Source organism: Ailuropoda melanoleuca, chromosome 7 (genome assembly GCF_002007445.2).
Source record: "Ailuropoda melanoleuca isolate Jingjing chromosome 7, ASM200744v2, whole genome shotgun sequence".
NCBI classification, from domain to species: Eukaryota; Metazoa; Chordata; class Mammalia; order Carnivora; family Ursidae; genus Ailuropoda; species Ailuropoda melanoleuca.
In genome coordinates, this window is record NC_048224.1 from 53,910,947 (window position 1) to 53,931,034 (window position 20,088).

At 51.0% G+C, this 20,088-nt stretch overlaps 1 protein-coding gene across 1 annotated transcript in view; it reads left to right on the forward strand.

The window, feature by feature from the left end:
- The window catches only part of NUP188 (nucleoporin 188), a 47,422-nt gene that overhangs the window by 25,558 nt on the left and 1,776 nt on the right, over positions 1-20,088 (forward strand). The window contains exons 13-39 of the mRNA XM_034664641.1: positions 1,105-1,170; positions 2,146-2,265; positions 2,741-2,867; positions 3,696-3,848; positions 4,027-4,153; positions 4,365-4,452; positions 4,543-4,619; positions 5,405-5,519; positions 6,529-6,649; positions 6,776-6,842; positions 7,774-7,902; positions 8,227-8,366; positions 9,222-9,328; positions 10,896-11,102; positions 11,221-11,390; positions 12,107-12,176; positions 12,574-12,641; positions 13,071-13,266; positions 15,196-15,273; positions 15,568-15,653; positions 15,891-16,036; positions 16,522-16,703; positions 17,846-18,046; positions 18,238-18,330; positions 18,737-18,895; positions 19,105-19,242; positions 19,989-20,063. Coding sequence (XP_034520532.1) covers positions 1,105-1,170; positions 2,146-2,265; positions 2,741-2,867; positions 3,696-3,848; positions 4,027-4,153; positions 4,365-4,452; positions 4,543-4,619; positions 5,405-5,519; positions 6,529-6,649; positions 6,776-6,842; positions 7,774-7,902; positions 8,227-8,366; positions 9,222-9,328; positions 10,896-11,102; positions 11,221-11,390; positions 12,107-12,176; positions 12,574-12,641; positions 13,071-13,266; positions 15,196-15,273; positions 15,568-15,653; positions 15,891-16,036; positions 16,522-16,703; positions 17,846-18,046; positions 18,238-18,330; positions 18,737-18,895; positions 19,105-19,242; positions 19,989-20,063 — 3,306 coding nt within the window. The remainder of the gene's footprint in view (positions 1-1,104; positions 1,171-2,145; positions 2,266-2,740; positions 2,868-3,695; positions 3,849-4,026; positions 4,154-4,364; positions 4,453-4,542; positions 4,620-5,404; positions 5,520-6,528; positions 6,650-6,775; positions 6,843-7,773; positions 7,903-8,226; positions 8,367-9,221; positions 9,329-10,895; positions 11,103-11,220; positions 11,391-12,106; positions 12,177-12,573; positions 12,642-13,070; positions 13,267-15,195; positions 15,274-15,567; positions 15,654-15,890; positions 16,037-16,521; positions 16,704-17,845; positions 18,047-18,237; positions 18,331-18,736; positions 18,896-19,104; positions 19,243-19,988; positions 20,064-20,088) is intronic.

A 20,088-nucleotide genomic window follows, 5' to 3' on the forward strand; every position in this document is an offset into this window, starting at 1 on the left:
GAACTCTTTCTAATGAGCTCCTGAGTGGGTCTGACACAGTGCTTCTGTACTTTGATAGCTGTGTTGCTTCCTGGTACGACACACTGTTGTAGGATTATCTTACAAGATTCTTGCTTCAGACCTGGAATATGCTATTTCTCCAGGGAACCCTGGTTCCTTGCAGTAGAAAGTACTATTTGAGGAGTTCTTTATAACTAAGTCATTGTATTCATTTTTAATGACTTGTTTTGGAAATTGAGGAAATTGGTGAACTTGCTAAAAATGAAAATTTCTTTTTTTTTTTTAAAGATTTTTTAATTAATTTATTTGACAGAGATAGAAACAGCCAGAGAGAGGGAACACAGGCAGGGAGACTGTGAGAGGAAGAAGCAGGCTCATAGCAGAGGAGCCTGATGTGGGGCTGGATCCCATAACGCCGGGATCATGCCCTGAGCCGAAGGCAGACGCTTAACGACTGTGCCACCCAGTCACCCCTAAAAATGAAAATTTCTTACCATTATAAAAGAAATTGGTATTAACTGGAAAACTCAAATTCCAAAGCTCTAGGGGCACAGAGTAAGCTTTGCATCCTTTGCCAAAATTCTGGTCACATTTGGACCTCATCATGTACCTGGAGGGTCAGTATTAACATATCCAGACTGCAAGAGTCCTAGTACTTGGGTTGTTTAAAAAAAATCATTCCCAGTGTGTGCTGAGCACCGTGCTAGGGGTGAGGATGAAAAAGCTTAAAAAGGCATTATTCTTGCCCTCTAGGAGAACAGTTTAGCTGAACCTAGTAATACCTCACATTTACATGTCATCTTAAACTTTACAGTCCACTTCTCTGTACATTATCTCATTTGGTCCTTGCAGCGGTACTGTGAAGCGATATTATGGTCACCATTTTATAGATAAAGATTTTGAAGTTCAGAGAGGTTAACTTGCCTAACACCGTATAACAGATACGACATACACCCTAGACAGGGTGTAATCTTACTTTTTGAACCCAGGGTTCTTTCTGACATAGTATGTGAAAGTATTGTTGGTGTTTTTATTTGAATAGAATACAGTAAAAAAAGAAAAGGCTAGGGAAAATAAGCTATTTTCTTCCCCCTCCCCCAACAGGATGTAATTGACACAGCATGTGAAGTCCTGGCGGACCCTTCTCTTCCAGAACTATTCTGGGGAACAGTAAGTGTGTCAGAGGGAATTATGCTTGTAGTTCGAAAGAATTTTTCAAGCACTTACTTTGTGATAGGTCTGATATTAAGCATTTATGTCTTTTCACATTTAATCTTTACAAAAATCTGTAAAGTAGATAGAATTATTTACATCACCATTTTGCATATGAGGAAAGGGGATGCTCAGAGATGTGAAGTGACTTGCCCAGGATCATACAGCTAGACAAACAGCCAGGATCAAGAAGCAGTTCTGGCTGACTTGAGTGTGTAGCCTGTGTTATTAACCAGCGTGTTCACTGTCCTACACCAAGTCTCTGTTCACACTGACAGTCTCAGATACCAGTATCACTATAACTCTGGAACATGCTACTGGGGGATTGTAACTCTGAGTTGTCAGAGTATTGTAACTGGTTAGATAAGAATTTGGCTTTGGAGAGAACAGTTTCTCACTAGTACTCAGCCTTAGCATTGACAGCAGCCTGAAGCCCCAGGGTCCAGCTGATGAATAAATAAATCCATTCTCCTTTGTACTGTGGCCTGACTGGTAGACATGTATGTCTTAGCCTCTTCCTGAGTTGCTCTCCAGCCTCGACTCACACTGTTCTTGGGAGAAGCTGGTATGAAACAATATTTAGATTGAGGATCTGTTGCTCGTGTGTGGCGGCTCAATGCTGGCATGTTACTTGGTGCTTTTCACTTTATTGGAAACGTGTCATGAGGAGGTGAATGCCGTTGTCTTCCTATAGGGAGGATGGCCAGGGAAAGGTCACTTGAGGCAGTGATGTTCTCTTTTCAGGTCCTGACTAAATCTGCTGTTGATAGCCATTTTCAGTGGAAATATGGAAGTCTTAAATTGTTAGGGAGGAGTGATGTCTGCCTAAAGGAAAGGATTGGTTTTAGGTTTTCTTATGATTGGTGGGCAGTTCGGAGATGTGTTAATTCATGGATAACGCGAAGGTCAGTGACTTTTCTCCTTTCACCAAAGGAGCCAACCTCTGGGCTTGGGATCATTCTGGACAGTGTCTGTGGAATGTTCCCCCATCTCCTATCCCCACTCCTGCAGTTGCTACGAGCCCTCGTATCAGGGAAGTCCACTGCCAAAAAGGTAGGTGGTTTGGTTAGATGCCTGAATTCAGAGTGTGGGAGATATTTTTGGGGGTGCCACTGCCACAGCAAGAATTAGTCTGAAGTTGAATGAACACTGCCAGAGATAGTGCCTCAATTCTATAAAATCATGTACCTGTTATAGATGCTGGGGGAGTAGGACAAAATATAAAGTCCCTTACTATCACATTGGCAGAGAATAAGAGACACAAGGAGTAACTAATAAAGCCACACAGTCAATGTCATTTGAGTAGTGAAGACCCACTGTTCGGGAGAGCCAACTGTGTGCAGGGAGGGGTCCTCGAGCTCAGCGTTAGAGGATGGTGAGGGCTGGCAAGGCATGCGGAGGAAGGTTTGTGAGAAGTTGGAGAGTCCCCGTATACCCAGTCTGGCTAAAGAGCAGGGACGAGGACGTGGGACCCCTTGCATGTCCTCCAGGTAAGCATGTGGCTGGATTTTTTTCTGCGTGTTGGCAGGTGTATAGTTTCTTGGATAAGATGTCTTTCTACAATGAACTTTATAAGCACAAGCCCCATGATGTGATCTCCCATGAAGATGGAACTCTCTGGCGGAGGCAAACGTCCAAACTCCTTTATCCTCTTGGTAAGATGGAGAACCTGGGTCCAGTAGCTCTTTTCCTCAGCCTCTGTTTAGACGTCATCTTGGCTACTTTAACTTTTTCATGCAAGCTGCCTTTAAAGCAGTTCCTTCTCTCCACTATGCATGTTGATAACTTAGTGCATTTCTCCCTTTTTCGCATCATTAGATTGTTTTATTTAAAAAATAATTCATGGTCATTGCAACAAGAGAAACGGCACCAATCTGTACTTTACCGAGTTCGCCTGTGGAGACTTGTCTGTTGGGGAGTCCGTGTTAAGAGCTGGTGTGTGTCCTTTTACATGCTGTGTACGCTCTCCTAGATTCATCCTGCAAGTTGCTTTTCTTGTGTACGGATCTGACCCATTCTTTTTAGTAACTACAGAATTATTCTGGATGTTCCAGAATCTTATATGTTTTTCCTTCTAAAGGACATATGGGCTATGTCACTTTTTTCACCACTACAAACAATGCTGCCTTGGGTACATGTACCCCTATACACTGGTGCTTTTATTTTTAGTGCGTGGAGTCCCCAAAGTGGGGCTGTTGGGTTAAAGGGCATATACAAAAACAATTTTAAATAAGGGTCCACCAACAGATGAAAGTGATAAACAAAATGTGGTACATGTATACAGTGGGATATTGTTCAGCCTTGAGAAGAAAGGGAATTCCGACACATGCTATAACCTGGGTGAAAGCAGTCTATCAGTGTTAGCCACTAGGAAGAGAGCGTGTACATCTCTGTGTGACTAAATATTGGTGTCTGGTGGAGGAGTCACTTTTTCCTATTGTATTCTCAGATGTTAGACTTGTTTCCTTTCCTCTCTCCCTTAGGGGGTCAGACCAACCTTCGCATACCTCAGGGCACCGTGGGCCAAGTGGTGCTGGACGACAGGGCTTACCTGGTGCGCTGGGAGTACTCCTACAGCAGCTGGACACTCTTCACCTGCGAGATCGAAATGCTGCTGCATGTCGTGTCCACTGCAGGTGAGGTCCGCTGGGGGGGCGTGACTGCAGGGAAGAAAAACGGCCATGCTTAGATTTGGAGGACAGAGAATCGCAAGATAAAATTGAAAACCATCCAGACTGGGATAAGTGTAGTTTATCTGGGTCTCAGAGACTGTTCCGTGATCTTAAAGGAATTGTTGGCTTTCTTTCCGCACAGATGTAATCCAGCACTGCCAGCGGGTCAGACCCATCATTGATCTGGTCCATAAGGTCATCAGCACGGATCTGTCTATAGCGGACTGTCTCTTGCCCATCACGTCCCGCATCTACATGCTGCTGCAGCGGTGAGCGTCTGGTCATACACCCGCTGGCTTCACGTCCATGCCCGTTCCTCTGTGGGAAGCCCTGGTGTAAGACTGTCCCCAGCTGAGGGCCTTACTGTGTTTCTGTCCCTGCTGAGAGGAGGGACTTGGGCAGAGAGGACTGGAGAATATTTGTGGCGGGACAAGTTGTAGTAGTCACTTTACCGAGTAGAGTGCACTGTTCTCCCACCAGGCTCACGGCAGTGGTCTCCCCGCCGGTGGACGTCATTGCTCCTTGTGTCAATTGCTTAACTGTTCTGGCTGCCCGGAACCCGGCAAAGGTGAGAGATAGCCAAAAAAGGGTGCACGGAAAGGGTTAGGGTTAGGGTTACGGGACACGTGGACATTGGGCTCTTCTTTTCCATTCTCAGGTCTGGACTGATCTTCGTCACACAGGCTTTTTACCATTCGTGGCCCATCAGGTCTCCAGCATGAGTCAGATGATTAGGTGAGCCAGGTCTTCTTAGGTTGGCTAGGGCATATTCCCTGGGAGCACCATACACATTTCAGGTCCAGGGCAGCTCCCTTCCTTTTAAAGAAGCTTCCCCACGGATGTATTTCTCATCCAGCGGCAACCACCCGAGGTGCGTGGGAGTTAACTCTCCAGGCTGGCGAACCCAGAAGTGTCTAGATCCAGAGACTTGGTTCCTCTTTCTTAGGCTGTAGTCCCTCTATACCTTTCTTTGTTTCGCGGCTACTTGGGCTCACCTTCTGGACAGTTATTAATACACAGGCTCCGTTTTCCTACCTGAGCATTGTCTCTTTGCCCTCTCTTACTTGTAAGACAAAAGGATGTTTTTCAGGTGTTTATTTGGTTTCTTTAAACCTCTTGAGGTTGTAAATCAGTAAAACACGTTCTTTATGTTCACCCTGGGTAGAGAATTGCCTAGATTTGATGAATTTTTTTTTTAAAGATTTTATTTATTAATTTGACAGAGAGAAACAGCCAGCGAGAGAGGGAACACAAGCGGGGAGTGGGAGAGGAAGAAGCAGGCTCCCAGCGGAGGAGCCTGATGTGGGGCTGGATCCCAGAATGCCGGGATCACACCCTGAGCCAAAGGCAGCCGCTTAACGACTGCGCCACCCAGGCGCCCCTAGATTTGATGAATTCTTTTGCAGAGAATTCCTGTTTGGGGCCCAAGCCATCTGGGTAGTAACAAAAATGCTCTGTGATTAGTTTCTGGAAACCCTGAGATTGCCCCACCCTGATTCCCCTGCCTCTGTTCTCTCCAGTGCAGAGGGGATGAATGCCGGAGGGTATGGAAGCCTCTTGATGAACAGCGAGCAGCCCCAGGGCGAGTATGGGGTCACTGTGGCCTTTCTGCGTCTGATCACCACTCTTGTCAAGGTGAGAGCTGGTCAGATGGAATCATCTGAAATAGTTTCTGTCCTACTGTCATCCTCATGTCTGCAGGCGCAACAGTTGTCCTGAGGTTACGGCGTTAACGGTTTCTGTGTGTTGAGTATTGACTCTGTGCCAGATTCTGTAATGGGAACTTTATATGTCACCCAGAGTAATACATACATTTTATATCATGACTCAGTATATGCATTTGTGTGTGTGGGCCCCTGAAGCAGAGTTTCACAATTCAGCACTACTCTGACAATGCAGAGGGCACTCAGATAGTTTTTAATAAGGTGATTTCACAATCCACTAATGGATCATAGTTCAGTTTGAGAAATAGGTTTTGGAGTCCGAAGGAATTAGGTTTACATTTCAGGTTGACCTCCTGCCTACTGCATCAGCCTTGGGCGAGTAAAGAATTTCTTAGAACCTCTGTGAAATAGGAGTCATTAAATGGTCTCTCCTCCACAGAGTTGTGGAGAGGGCCACACACGAAAAGCACTCGGCCCACTTCCTGCCTGCAAGGATCAATGAACAGGTGCTTACAAAGGTAGAAACAGTCCTGTGTAGAGAGAGGGATGAGGAGCAGAAGTGAAGAATCCTCACTTAGAGGTGAGGAAGCTGATGTTAACGTAACATTAGACACAGAAATGCGAGGATTAGAGCTCCTTTCTGGGATTCCAGGGGCAGAGCAGAAGTCGGGTGTGGCTGGCATCATGACCGTGAAACCAGCCTTCCCCATCCCACGTCCTTCATGTTTACGGTACCTCTCCCTTCTGCAATTTTAACCTTCTTCCGTCCCCTTCACGTAGCTGCCTTTTGGGACATTGTGACATTGTCTCGTTAGTCTCTTTCTCTATTTCAGAGAAACTACAGCTTGGACCCCGTTGAACCCTAACATTTGCCAGGGTTTGCCAAGATATCCTGTGGACCTGTAGGTTTCGAGTTAAATCTCTGGTAGCTAAAACACTTCCTTAAATGGCATAAGTCCTCACAGCATGGTTTCTTGTAGGGGCAGCTTGGCAGTACCCAGAGCCAAGGGCTGGTGCCCTGTGTCATGTTCGTGCTGAAGGAGATGCTTCCCGGCTATCACAAGTGGCGTTACAACTCCCACGGTGTGAGAGAACAGATTGGTAAGGAAGGCATGCGCAGGGACGACCTGAGCAGCTCCTGGCTCCCTCGAGGTCTTGTCCCCCGTTTCTTGGGATGAGGGTCATCACAAAAGGCCACATCATTCCTGTGTCTTTTCTGGAGTCCAGGTTGCCTGATCCTGGAGCTGATTCATGCGATCCTGAACCTGTGCCATGAGGCAGACCTACACGGCAGGTATGGTGGGGGGGGGCCTGCTCGAGCCGGGTATGCCTGGATGCCACCACTCCCCACAGGAGGACAGGGGCTTCTGCTGTGCAGAGCCACCTCGTTCTTCCAGAGAACTCAGCTTGCTTGAGCCCAGAGCTCAGTACTCTTGAGGTTTCAATTTGCTTGCCACTGGACTGTATCCTTTCTCCCTGTGGGTCGAGAAGAGAAATGAAGTGGAAACTAGCTTGTCCCTAGTGAGACCATGTGTGTGCCAGAGCACGGGCGTGCATGCGTGCGCGCACACACACACACACACACATTCTTATGACCTTTACAAAAGTCCCCCATGTTCATTGGGAAGTAGCGCCCTTCCTACGCCTGCTTCTTGGAGATGACTACGATGTTAGTGTGTTTTCTGCTGGATGTTTTCCTCTGCTTATACTGGCTGCTCCGGAATTCCATTTCCATGCCTCTTCATACAGATCTATCTTGATTTAATGGTTCCGTGCAGTCCGTTGTATGGATTAATAATTATTCATTTCAGTAAATATATCCATTAATTGATAAGACATTAAGATAGCTTCTCAGGGTGGTTTCCAAGATCGTCTATTTTTTTTTTTTTTTTTTTTTTTTTTTTTAGGATTTTTATTCATTCATTTGAGAGAGAGAAGCGCGCGGGGTAGGGGGGTGCAGAGGGAGAGGGAGAAGCAGACTCCCTGCAGAGCAGGGAGCCCTACGTGGGGCTCAATCCCCAGACGCCGAGATCATGACATGAGCTGAAGGCAAACGTTTAACTGAGCAGCCCGGGCGCCCCTAAGATAAGTCTGTTTAAGGAAAGTGATCAGAGCGTCTTCATCTGTCAGAGAGCTGCTTTATTTCAGTGATGTCCAGTTGGTTCGGTTTGGACAGTAATAAACTTTGCGGCTCTCTGGTGACTTGGAACGTGTCTGTCTTGCAGCCACAGCCCCAGCCTGCAGTCTCTCTGCATTTGCAGCCTGGCCTACACAGAAGCAGGGCAGACAGTCATCAATATCATGGGCGTCGGCGTGGACACCATCGACATGGTGATGGCCGCTCAGCCCCGCAGGTAGGGCTCCCTCCGCCCTTCCCCATTTATCTTTATGTGCCTGCGTGTTCTAAGAATTCCAGTGTAAGTTATTGTGTGGTAGCTTTTTAAAGACAGTCGTGTTACCTGTAGGACGTAGCCTTTATATACCCTCGTAACTGCTGTGTGGATTGGCACGTAGCAAAGGGAGTTGATTGCTCCTCCTCTCTCCTAGTTTGGGCTCCTAGTTTTCGCAGAAGCTGTTGAACTCTGGGATTATTGTTGGAATCTAATTCATGGGAGCACATATGTTGTGAATGAAGTCATGTTGTCTGAATCAACTTTGGTTTCTGTTTGGCACCCTAGTGATGGGGCAGAGGGCCAGGGGCAGGGCCAGCTGCTGATCAAGACAGTGAAACTGGCGTTCTCCGTCACCAACAATGTTATCCGGCTGAAACCGCCTTCCAATGTCGTGTCCCCCCTGGAGCAGGCGCTCACCCAGCACGGTACGTACTGCTCCTTCGAGCAGCAGGGCTCTGCCCTCAAGGACATCCTTTGGGCTGTGTCGTTAGAGGCCAGCAGTGTTTTCTGACTAATTCCTGGAGGGGATTTGGGAATGATCACCAGCTCCCATCCTGGACTTAGAAACGAGGGCTGGAACGTCCTTCACGACTGCCTCCTGTTGATGACAGAATAACAGTTAAGAGCCCATGTTCAGTCAGACTGTCTTGCTTCAGATTTTGGCTCTAATCGGCCTTGTTACCTTGGGCTCGTTATTAAGCAACTCTGCCTTGGGTTTCTCGTCTGTAAAATGAGGATAATATTAGGACCTACCTTATAAGATTACAATGGAGGTAAGATTACCATTTGTAAATCATGGAGAGAAGTTCGTAGTACGTGTTAAATATCGACTGCTGTACTCTTTGGCCGTGCACTGTTCATTTAATCCCTTTGGGGCCCTGTTACCTCACTTTTAAGTAGGTGGTTGGGTCATGTCTAAGACCTATTCTACGTGTATCATTTTGGGATTTTGATAATTTTTGCATTTCAGTGTAGTTCTTCAGTATGATGTCTTTCTCTAACCTGTTAAGAGACTACCTGTTTTTTTTTTCAAAATGTCTCTCTTTCTGCTCTTAATGAATTGGATTGGGTGTTTATCTCCAAATCCTGCGTATCCCCTTGGCTACTGAAAAAAAAAAAAAAAAAAAAGAACGGTATGGCCACCTGTATTTGCTCTGGCCCTCCCAAGTACTTCAGGGCCGTAAACTCCCTCACGTGTGTGAGCCTTTGTGACTAACAGCCTCTCTTAGAGCTTGACTCAAGCACACTTGATGGCTAACCTGTTTCTTGTGCTTCTGCAGGCGCCCACGGGAACAACCTCATTGCTGTTCTTGCCAAATACATCTACCACAAACACGATCCTGCTTTGCCGCGTCTTGCCATCCAGCTGCTGAAACGTCTGGCCACGGTATGTTCCCACTTACCAGCCAAGCCCCAGAAAGCTGACCTCGTGCTTCAGGCCATGCCTGCCTTCTTTCAAGAGAAACAGCTAACTTGGACTTCTCTGACTTTTAAAGATTTTGTTTGTTTATTTGCGAGAGCAAGCGTGCCCGTGTGTGCATGAGCCGGGATGGGGGGGGGGCAGAGGGAGAGGGAGAATCCCAAGGAGGCTCCGTGCCCAGCATGGAGCCTGATGCGGGGCTCGATCCCATGACCCTGTGATCACGACCTGAGCTGAAATCAAGAGTCAGACACTTAACTGACTGAGCCACGCAGGCACCCCAAGACTTCTCTGACGTTTAAAGTGACGTAGTCATACATACAACACACAAATTGTGTTGCCATGCACACCACACATAAATGGTGTTTTATGAGGGTTTTTTTCCTGATTATGAAAGACATGCATACTTATTTTAAAATATTGAAACGTTGCAGATAAATGTGATGTAGAAAATTAAGGTCCGCTATGATCTCTTCATTCCACGAATCCCTAGGAGCAGATTAGTATGCATTGCTCCTGACTTTTTTTTCCTTAAGAGATTGAGAGAGAGAGAGAGAGAAACAGGGCAGAGAGAGAATCTTAAGCAGATTTCACGCCTGGTGCGGACCCCAGTGTGGGGCTTGGTTTTACAACCCTGATATTGTGACCTGAGCTGAAACCAAGAGTCAGTCGCTCAACAGACTGAGCCTCCCAGGCAGATTTCTTTTTATCTGTGCTTAGGTATTAAAGGATGTTTGGTGTGTTCCTTTGTTTACAAACGTAGAATCGCCCCATGCGTACTGTTTTATGACTGACTTTTCTCACGGAGCACCAGATCTTGTAGTCTGTCCACGTGGGCACATTTGGGCTACTTTATTGTCTTTGATGCTTACATGGTATGCCCCAGAATGGATGCATCCTAATTGATTTGGGCTATTTTTTTTATCTTTCACTGTTACAGGCAGTGCTGCGGGACTGTTGTCCACAGAGTTCCATAAACTTCTGTTTTCTGTTCCTAAAGATTAGGTATTAGTGAACATTTTAAATTTTTTAGACATTTTAAAATTGTCCTCTAAAAAGGATTGTTACAGTTTATGCTCTTTTTCTTTTCTAAACATAATCTCCACACCCATCGTGGGGCTTGAGCCCACAGCTCAGAGATCAGGAGTCGCACGCTCCACGTGCTGAGCCGGCCCGGCGGCCCGACGCTTTGAACTCCTAACACCAAGTCTTGTATCCCTGCCACAGTGGCCCCATCACTTTCTTCATCTTTGCCAATCTAATAGGCAAATCCGTACCGTCTCATTCTCTACCTTGCATTTCTTGAACCACGAGAGAGGTGGTGCATGTTTTTATGTTGGTCGTTATTTCTTCTGTGAATTGTTGGGCACTTTGTGCTGTAGTTTGACACATTGTCCCTTCTAACCTGGAGCTATCCATCTGGATGTTTCCCTTTCCGCGCGTTTTCTGTGAGTTCTCCAGTACCCTTCTGCCGGAGCTTGTCGAGGTTTTTCTAAAAGTTAGGCTCTACGTCTGTGTGTCCGGTCTCCACCAGGTGGCCCCGATGTCGGTGTACGCCTGCCTGGGCAACGATGCGGCTGCCATTCGAGATGCCTTCCTGACCCGACTGCAGAGCAAGATTGAGGACATGCGCATCAAAGTCATGATTCTGGAGTTCCTCACGGTTGCGGTGGAGACTCAGCCAGGCCTCATTGAACTGTTTCTGAATCTGGAGGTGAAGGATGGCAGTGATGGCTCCAAGGTGAGCCCACGCCTGGGACGAAGCTGGGAGGCGGCTCCCTGGGAGGTGGGTGAGGGCCCCACGGGTGTGCTTGCCGGTGGCGGCTGAGGGACTGAACTCTCGCTCGGCCCTCTCACAGGAATTCAGCCTTGGGGCTTGGAGCTGCCTCCACGCGGTGCTGGAGCTGATCGATTCGCAGCAGCAGGACCGCTACTGGTGTCCGCCCCTGCTGCATCGGGCGGCCATTGCCTTTCTGCACGCCCTGTGGCAGGACCGGCGGGACAGTGCCATGCTGGTCCTCAGAACCAAGTGAGTCTGACTCTGGGAGGGATTTCCTTCCAAGGCTTGTGTCTGCAAAATGGGAGTAACAGTAGTTTCTACTTTCGAGGTTTGTTGTGCCGGCTCACTCAGCAGCCGCATAAGAAGCGCTTAGTGCCTGGTTCAGTGTGCGGGAGCGTGACTCTTAGTCGTTCTCTGCTGCCGCCGCCAGCAAGTGTCATCTTTACCCGAAGGCAGAGACGTGTTTATCTTAGGGTGCCCTCCTTTTCCTGCCTTGTGTGTTCTTCCCTTTCGACAACCCCTTCAAAACCATTGTTCTCAAGAAACAGTAGCTTCCGATGAGAGTGGCTTGCTCGAGCCCTTGAACTGAATGAAACCCCTCCTCTTCTCCAGGATCCTGTTTGCACAAAGGGAAGGGACATTCAAAAGGCTGACCATGGGAATCTGTGTCCTTATTCCCTCCCCACTGTCTTTGTGGGGCTGTGGGAAATTTTTGGCGGATACAGCACAAATCATGGGAACTTTTTTGGTCAACTCTAAACATACGTACAGTTGTGTTTCTTAACAAGAAAACAGTTTTATCTGTGGAACCTGTTACATTTATGTAGGAGCAGGTGACCCATGAGACACATGTTAGGATTGAGACGGGTACAGTATAGACAAGTAACCAGCCGAGGCGGGTGGACAGAACTTCAGGAAGTCCTGCATGAGAGAAAGTATGATTTCCAAATGTATTTTCCTTGCAGACCCAAGTTTTGGGAGAATTTAACCAGTCCACTGTTTGGAACCCTTTCTCCTCCCTCAGAAACCTCTGAGGTAAGCCGGGGTGAAGGGCGGGACGGGCGGAGAGTCTCTGGGAGGACAGGCTGGGCGGTGAGACTGAGGTGTAGGAAATGATACATCCCCTCATTAAGCAACAAGAGTGTTTTCTTCACTGGAAACTTCTTTCTCAGAGGTGTGCTTGCTTCCTCTCCCTTTGATATCTTGCTTGGGAAGGAAAGTGGCATGGCCTGCTCTGCGTTGACGGCTCTGTGGTCTTCTCCACTCACTTGGAAACCCTGTGGACCCGACATTGCAGATGCCCATTTACATCTGCAGAGATTGGGCTTCCTCGTTTTCCAAGTATCAGGTCCCTGCTCTGTTCCGTCATGGGGGACACCAGGGAAGAGGTTCTCTTCCTGATTGGTGTCTGCTCTGCTCTCCCCCTTCACAGCCCAGCATCCTGGAAACCTGTGCCCTCATCATGAAGATAATTTGCTTGGAGATATACTATGTAGTTAAGTGAGTCCTTTCCCCTTTTGAGATTTTAATTTAAGGTTTGGGTGAGGGGTGCGTGGTGGCCTGCCACTGGGTGCGTGGCTCTTTGAGCCAAGGCAGAGGAGAGAGCTGGTTTGGAGCCATTTATGGAGGGCCGCTGAGTTGTGTCCCTGGCCAGTCCATTGATGGCATTTATGATTGTCAGAGAGAGTTATTGTGAAGCAAACTCCATGTGCCTGGGATTTCATGGAGGAGGAGTCCTGGAAAAGGCCTCAACCTAACCCATTATGTTGAGCAAGAAGTATGAGCCCCACACAGTGGAGGTGACCGGAGCCGTCTGCCTTTAAGCCCAAGTGAGGTCGCTTTCTCTGCCTCGACAAGGGTCTGTGCCCATTACATTTCCGTCTGCTTTCAAAACCTAACTGTAGGCTTTGTTTTTTCTTGACACCCTAGGGGCTCATTAGATCAGTCATTAAAAGATACGCTTAAGAAATTTTCCAGCGAGAAACGCTTTGCCTACTGGTCAGGATACGTCAAGTCATTGGCCGTGCACACAGCCGACACAGAGGGCAGCAGCTGCACCTGCCTGGTGGAGTGTCAGATGCTGGTGTCCGCTTGGAGGATGCTGCTCATCATTGCCACCAGTCACGTAAGAGCCTCGTGGAGCGGTTTTCACTGGGTACCCTAGCAGCCGGCTGCTGGGATGCCTGACGGATACAGCCCCTTGGGATGAAGGATGAACCAGGGATATTCCCTGAGAGTTCAGATGTTCATACTGTCACATCTGCCGATAGATGGGGGGCTTCTGTGGGCTGTTCAGGGTGTTGGATCCAACAAGAGACCCTGAAGAAAAATGCAGAGAAGTGACTTAAAATCTCTTGCGAAATTCATGAAAGCCTCCTGGAGCTGGCCTTCCGGCCCTGGATGGGTCTCAGGGGCCCCCTTCCTTCATCTGCTTCTCCTGCACGTGTCGCATCACCTGCTCGGGTGTGTGCCCTGTGTACTTTGGGTAAATATTTGCGGACTGGCCAGCAGGCAGCTGGGACAGCTGCAGCAGCACCCTCTCGAGAGAGCAGTGTGATTTCATTGCTTCTAGAAACTGCATTTCCTGGTCTTAGAAAAAGAACAGAGGCATTGTCTATGTACTGTGTCTACTGAGAGTTGGTTTTTAGAGAGAGAGAGTTAGCATTTGAGAAGAGTCTGCATTTTTTTCTTTCGTGTCTGTGTGTGCGTGTGTGTGTGTGTGTGTGTGGTTTCACCCCATCGTGTTGTGTAGCAGGGACTTAGTGTTGAACTGTTCTTCCCTGGGGAATCCAGATTGATATCTTGACTTCATGAATAACTTGGGCTTGACGGATGTCTGTTGTTCCACACATACTCTTGTATCTTCCATGGGTGACTCGTTCCCTGTGCCAGGGTGCCCATGACCTTGGGACGTTGCTCTGTCACCGTGGTTGCAGCCCCAGAGACTGCAGACACTGCAGAGGGCAAGTTGGTCTTTGGGGAACACTCAGTTCCTGTGCGGGTAGCCTGTGTGTCCACCTGCCTTTAGGCCCTAGCTGGGAGGCAGCAGCTCTTTTTTTTTAATTGAAGCATAATTGACATATAATGTTCTGTTAGTTTCAAGTGGACATCAGAATGATTCAGTATTTTTATACACTGTGAAAGGATTCCCACGATGAGTGACCACCCGTTACCATCCGTTACCACCCAAAGTCGTGACAGTCTTCCTGATTGTGTCCCCGGGCGGTACGAGATGGACAGCAGGTCTTGAATTGTAGCTCTGGAAATCCTGCCATCCTTTTTCTTTTTAGGAGAACTATCTGATTCAGTCTAGGATATTGACCGTTCGCTTACTCATTTAACAGATACTAGCGGAATGGTCACCACGCGTCAGGCGCCCGAGGATGCAGCAGTGAATAAGGCAGATAAGGTCTTTGATCTTGTGGAGAGTGGCTCACGAGGGAAGCAAATTGTAAACAAATTCCCAAAGAAATCTAGGTTGAGGTTGTGATAATTCACTGTGAAGGGTGCTAGGGTCGTGAGCACTTCAGTAGGACAGGAGCCGTGAGAGAGGCCCTCTCCGAGGAGGTGATGTCCACACTGAGACCTGAATGTACCAAGGTGCTTTCCATGGTACATTTCTGAGAACCCATGGAAAAGAGTAGTCTTGGCAGGTGGTATCACATGTGCTGGGTCCAGAGTGGAAAAGGGTTGGTATGCTGTGTTCATGTGGGAGGGAGGAGGCCAGGAGGCCGGAATGGCACGAGCATAAGTGGGAGTGATCCCAGAGTCCGTTGGACCAGATCCCGGGGTGGTCTCTTGGCCTCATTTGTATTTCCAGAGCGCTGGGAAGGAAGCGTGTGAAGGGTCTGAGCAGAAGAGAGACGTCAGGAGGAGGAGTGAACCTGACCCGATTTTGACCACATCTCAGGGTGGACAAAGAAACCGCAGGGAGACAATTAATTAGGAAGACTGACTTACCAGTGACTAATTGCCTGACAGAGGCCCCTACAGTTTGTGGCTTCTGAAGTCTGGAAAGTTTTCCCCGATGCCATTTTTTCCTGTTCCCTGGTAGGCGGAGGTAATGCACCTGACGGACTCTGCGGTGCGCCACCAGCTCTTCCTTGACGTGCTTGAGGGGACCAAAGCCTTAGTAAGTGTGTCTAGGGGAGTCCACGTTCCTTCTAGGGACAGGGTCTCCAGAGCCCTTGAGCAGCTCACGAGTGTGTAGCGGCCCAGCGGGCGGGTCATGGGGCTCCGGCGGCCTGGGAGGCCTGAGGCCGCAGTGCCACTCCGAGGGCTCTCGCCTTCGTCCCAGCCCTGTGAGCTCAGTGCTGGGAAGGACAGGCATGAGGCTAAAAGGTGTCCTGTGGGCGGAGCTCAGACCTTCCAGGCCCGTGGGCTCATAGGAAACCCGACTTCTGACTAGTCTGCCGTCTCGCCCCAGCTACTGGTCCCGGCCTCCGTGAGCTGCCTCCGCCTGGGCTCCATGCTGTGCACGCTGCTGGTCATCCTTCTCCGGCAGTGGAAGAGGTGAGGCTGGGCCAGGGGAGGGGCCTCCCGCTCCAGTCGCCTCCCCCTTCACTTGCCCGAAGGGGAGAAAATGGGTGTGAAACAGGCTAGCTTTGCATCGCGGGGAATGGGACTGACCTAGCAAACAGAGGGGGTGAGGCAGGCTGCCCGGTGGGCCTCCTGAGATGAAGCGGGGGCATTTGGTGGCCTTTATGTGGGATGTGTGCTCCCTCCCTCTCTGCCCCTTATTGTTTCTAGAGAGTTAGGATCTGTGGATGAACTCCTTGGGCCTTTGACGGAGATTCTAGAAGGAGTGTTGCAGGCAGACCAGCAACTCATGGAGAAGACCAAGGCCAAGGTGTTCTCGGCATTCATCACAGTGCTGCAGATGAAGGAGATGAGAGGTGAGGGGCAGAGGGGAGTGGGGATAGCCGTCTCCCCGTCCCACTGACAGCCGGCCTGGGGGGGGCTTCATCTGGTTTTGAGCCAGATAGTTCTCTGTGGTCTGTGCTGACAGTCTTGAAACACGTGTCAAGAAAACTCTTTTTCGGGGCACCTGGGTTGCTCAGTTGGTTGTATCTGCCTTTGGCTCAGGTCATGACCCCAGGGTCTTCAGATCAAGCCCACATCGGGCTCCCTGCCCAGCCGGGAGTCTGCTTCTCCCTCTCCCTCTGCTGCTCCCCCTGCTTGTGCTCTCTCTTTCGAAATAAATAAATAAAATCTTTAAAAACAAAACTCTTTTCCTCTCCCATCTGTCCCCCCAGCCTGGGCAGATCCCCTCCTCTCAGCACCGTACATTCTCTCCGCCTTCTTGGGGAGGGAACTTTGGTGTGCCCTGAGAACTGACATGGTGAACATGACTGTGTCCCTCCCTGCATGTGCTCTGCAGTGAGTGACATCCCCCAGTACTCGCAGCTGGTGCTGAACGTCTGTGAGACCCTCCAAGAAGAGGTGATCGCGCTCTTCGACCAGACCCGCCATAGTCTGGCATCAGGCGGTGCCACAGAGGACAAGGACAGCATGGAGACTGATGACTGCTCGAGGCCGCGGCACAAGGACCAGCGTGACGGGGTGAGGGAGCACCCTGGGGAGTAGTGTGTCCTGCCCCCACACATCCAGCAAGTGCGGTGCCAGGCCCCAGGGGTGATTAGTGAAGGAGACACGTAGTTACTGCACTTAGAGTTCGCAGCCTGGTGGAGGACGTTAACAGAGCAGAGGTGACGCAGAGACCTGTCAGGATTCCATCATGGCAAGTCCCGCAGGGGAGAAGTACCAGGAGAACCTACAGCTTGGGGTCTCACTTAACCTAGGGACTCAGCGAGAAGCCACCCTTTCAGCTGTGATGTAAAGCACTGGTAGAGCCAGGCAGGCACAGGGAGCAGGGACGATCTGGGGGCGAGAACAGGGCTAGTGAGCCGTGGTCCCCTGGAGCCCAGAGGAGAGGCTGGGGTGAGTGAAGCTGTGTGAGGCTGGGGTGGGGGGGGGCGGGATGACCAATGGGCCTAGCAGCATCTTTGATCTGGCTTCTAAGCGAGAGAGGAAAGGACTCAAGGAGTTAAGCAGGGGAGAGAAATGATCAGATTCGGACTCTGGGAAGATCCCCCCGGCCGCACTATAGAGGAGCGTTTTTTAAACTGGGTCATGGCCTGCTACAGTGGGCCTCAAACTGAGCTCATTTGGTTACCGCCAGCCTTGTCTTAATGAAGTAGGATAAAGCGTACAAGAAAGTTCAGCGTGCTTTGCAGGTTGGAAGGGTAGGAAAATACATCCGCGTGTGTATACGGGGACACAGTGTAGAATGTATTTACTACTGGGCAGTCATGGTCAAAAGAAGCTGGAGAAGCCGCTGGCATGAAGAATCCATTGGAGCGGGGCCAGGAGGGTGAAGGAGGACCGTCTGGGAGGCGGGGGCAGTAGTGCAGCAAGGGGGGCGAGGTGGGTGCCGTGAGCAGGTGTGACTCCGGAAGTTTGGTAACGGGAGAGAGAAGAGTTGAGAACCATCGCTAGGGGGTGGCTCGTTAGCAAGGATGGAGTCGCTGTGCCCTGTGAGAGGTCACAGGAGCCCTCAAGTTGTCCGAGTCAAGCTCGCTTAGACATGTGTGACCCACCTGAGGGTGGGGATGGCCCGGCGCAGGGCTGCCTGTCGTCGTCCTCCCCTCCCCCCTGCAGTGCTTTCTTCACGCTTGCCCATCTGTGCCCCTGGGCCCCGGTAGGTGTGTGTCCTGGGCCTGCACCTGGCCAAGGAGCTGTGTGAGGTGGACGAGGACGGCGACTCGTGGCTCCAGGTGACCCGCAGGCTCCCCGTCCTGCCCACCCTGTCCGCCACTCTGGAGGCGAGCCTGCGCACGAAGCAGAACCTGCACTTCACCGAGGCGGCGCTGCACCTGCTCCTCACTCTGGCCCGCACCCAGCAGGTAGGAGGCGCGTCCGGGCCGTGAGGGCGCCCGCTTGCGCTGCGCGGGTGCCAGCGCCGCCTGCCATGGTCCCAGAGGCTCGGTCTGCCCGAGAGCGCCAGCTGCCCCTGGGCAGGGGGGCTGCAGGGGGCAGGTCCCGGGAGGGGTGGGGCTGGGTAAGGCCCATCGCGTTCTTGCTCTTTCCCTCCCAGGGAGCCACGGCCGTAGCTGGAGCCGGCATCACCCAGAGCATTTGTCTGCCTCTCTTGAGCGTGTACCAGCTGAGCTCCAATGGGACGGTGCAGGTGAGGGCCGTGACCCACGGGGGCCTGGGCTGGCGCCGGACTGCAGGGGCGGTGGAAAAGCCTCCCTGTCTTTGGTCTTTTACTCGCCCAGGAAATGAGCGGCTTGTCTGATGCACTGACGGTGTGGACTCGTCCCTGCCCCCACCCTGATTGCTAGCATGAGAAGCCCACATAGCTAGCTAGTGTCTAGAACCCAGGATTCTTACGTCTCCGCTGAGTGCTCTTTCCTTGTAACCACTGGCTTGGGGTCCCTGGGGCCCTGCCGGACACGTGGCGGTGGCCGTCTGGGTTTTCTCCTCCAAGCAGTCCAGCTGCCCTAGCTGCTGTGTCGCAAGGAGGCCCTGATGTGCCTGTCAGCTGGAGTCACTGGTTTGTGTCCCCGTCTTGTCTGCTGTTTGTGTCTTAGACACCTAGCACCTCTCGGAAGTCCGTGGACGCCCCCTCTTGGCCGGGGGTCTACCGCCTCTCCATGTGTTTGATGGAGCGGCTCCTGAAAACGCTGCGTTACAACTTCCTGACCGAGGCCCTGGACTTTGTGGGTGTTCACCAGGAGCGGACCTTACAGGTGCGGGGTTGCCAGCATTGTCTGGGGGCGCTCAGGGTAATACGGGGGTCTGGGCCATTCAGGACCATTCAGAAACTTCTTAGCCGAGATGCCGGTTGTGCCAGCACTGCTGCGTTTGTGGGCTCAGGACCTGTCCTCCCAGGAGAAGGGCAGGAGCAGGTGGGTCAGGTCCCTGATTCAGCCCGTCCTCTCCGTCTGTGCCCTCCCAGTGCCTCAGTGCGGTGAGGACAGTGCAGAGCCTGGCCTGCCTGGAGGAGGCCGACCACACGGTGGGCTTCATTCTGCAGCTCTCCAACTTCATGAAGGAGTGGCACTTCCACCTGCCTCAGCTGATGCGGGACGTGCAGGTGGGGCCTCAGACCTGGTTCCTGGGGTGAGGGTCTGGGGAAGTGCTTGGGTGCGGGGGCAGCGGGCACTCTGGGGCACCTCTGGGGAACTGCAGGCCCGTTCCTGGGACGTGGGCATTTCGCTCAGCGAATACACACTTTGGTTTCTTCGTGTTGCTTTCTCTGAAGCTGAAGTTTTTTTCCAGAGTAAAGGGCAGCCCTGCAGCTTAAGACCTTGGGCTCAGTCGGAGACGTTGGTTCACATCCCTTAGGGATAGGCCAGCGGAGCGGGGGTTAGGGAAGGTAGAGAAAGAACGGGTCTTGGAGTCAGGCACCTGTCATTTGTCTGACCTTAGTCAGGTCACTTCATGGTCTCTGAGCTTTTTTCTTCTGTAAAATAGGAAAGTGATCCCCATCTTCTTTCTTTTTTTTAAAAAAAAGTTTAAGCACTCTCTATACCCAGCGTGGGGCTTGAACTCACGACCCCGAGATCTAGAGCCACGTGCTCTACCAACTGAGGCAGCTGGGCGCCCCTCCCCATCTCACTTCTTCACTTAGGACCCATCGTATGTGCTAGGCCTCGAGCTGGGGCCCAGGGAAACCTCCCAGGCCCCTCTTGCCCCGGGTCGTAGGCAGGCGTCCTTAGTGGCTGTAAGATCTGCGGCCGAGAACGTGGGAGGTGAGCCCCGCGGGTGCTCAGGGATGGAGGAAGCGCAGCACTGGGCTGCTGCTGAGCGCCCCCCGCCTCGGCCCCGTGTCCGCTGCAGGTGAGCCTGGGTTACCTGTGCCAGGCCTGCACCTCCCTCCTGCACAGCCGCAAGATGCTGCAGCACTGCTTACAGGTGAGCCCCCCACCCCCGCCCCCCA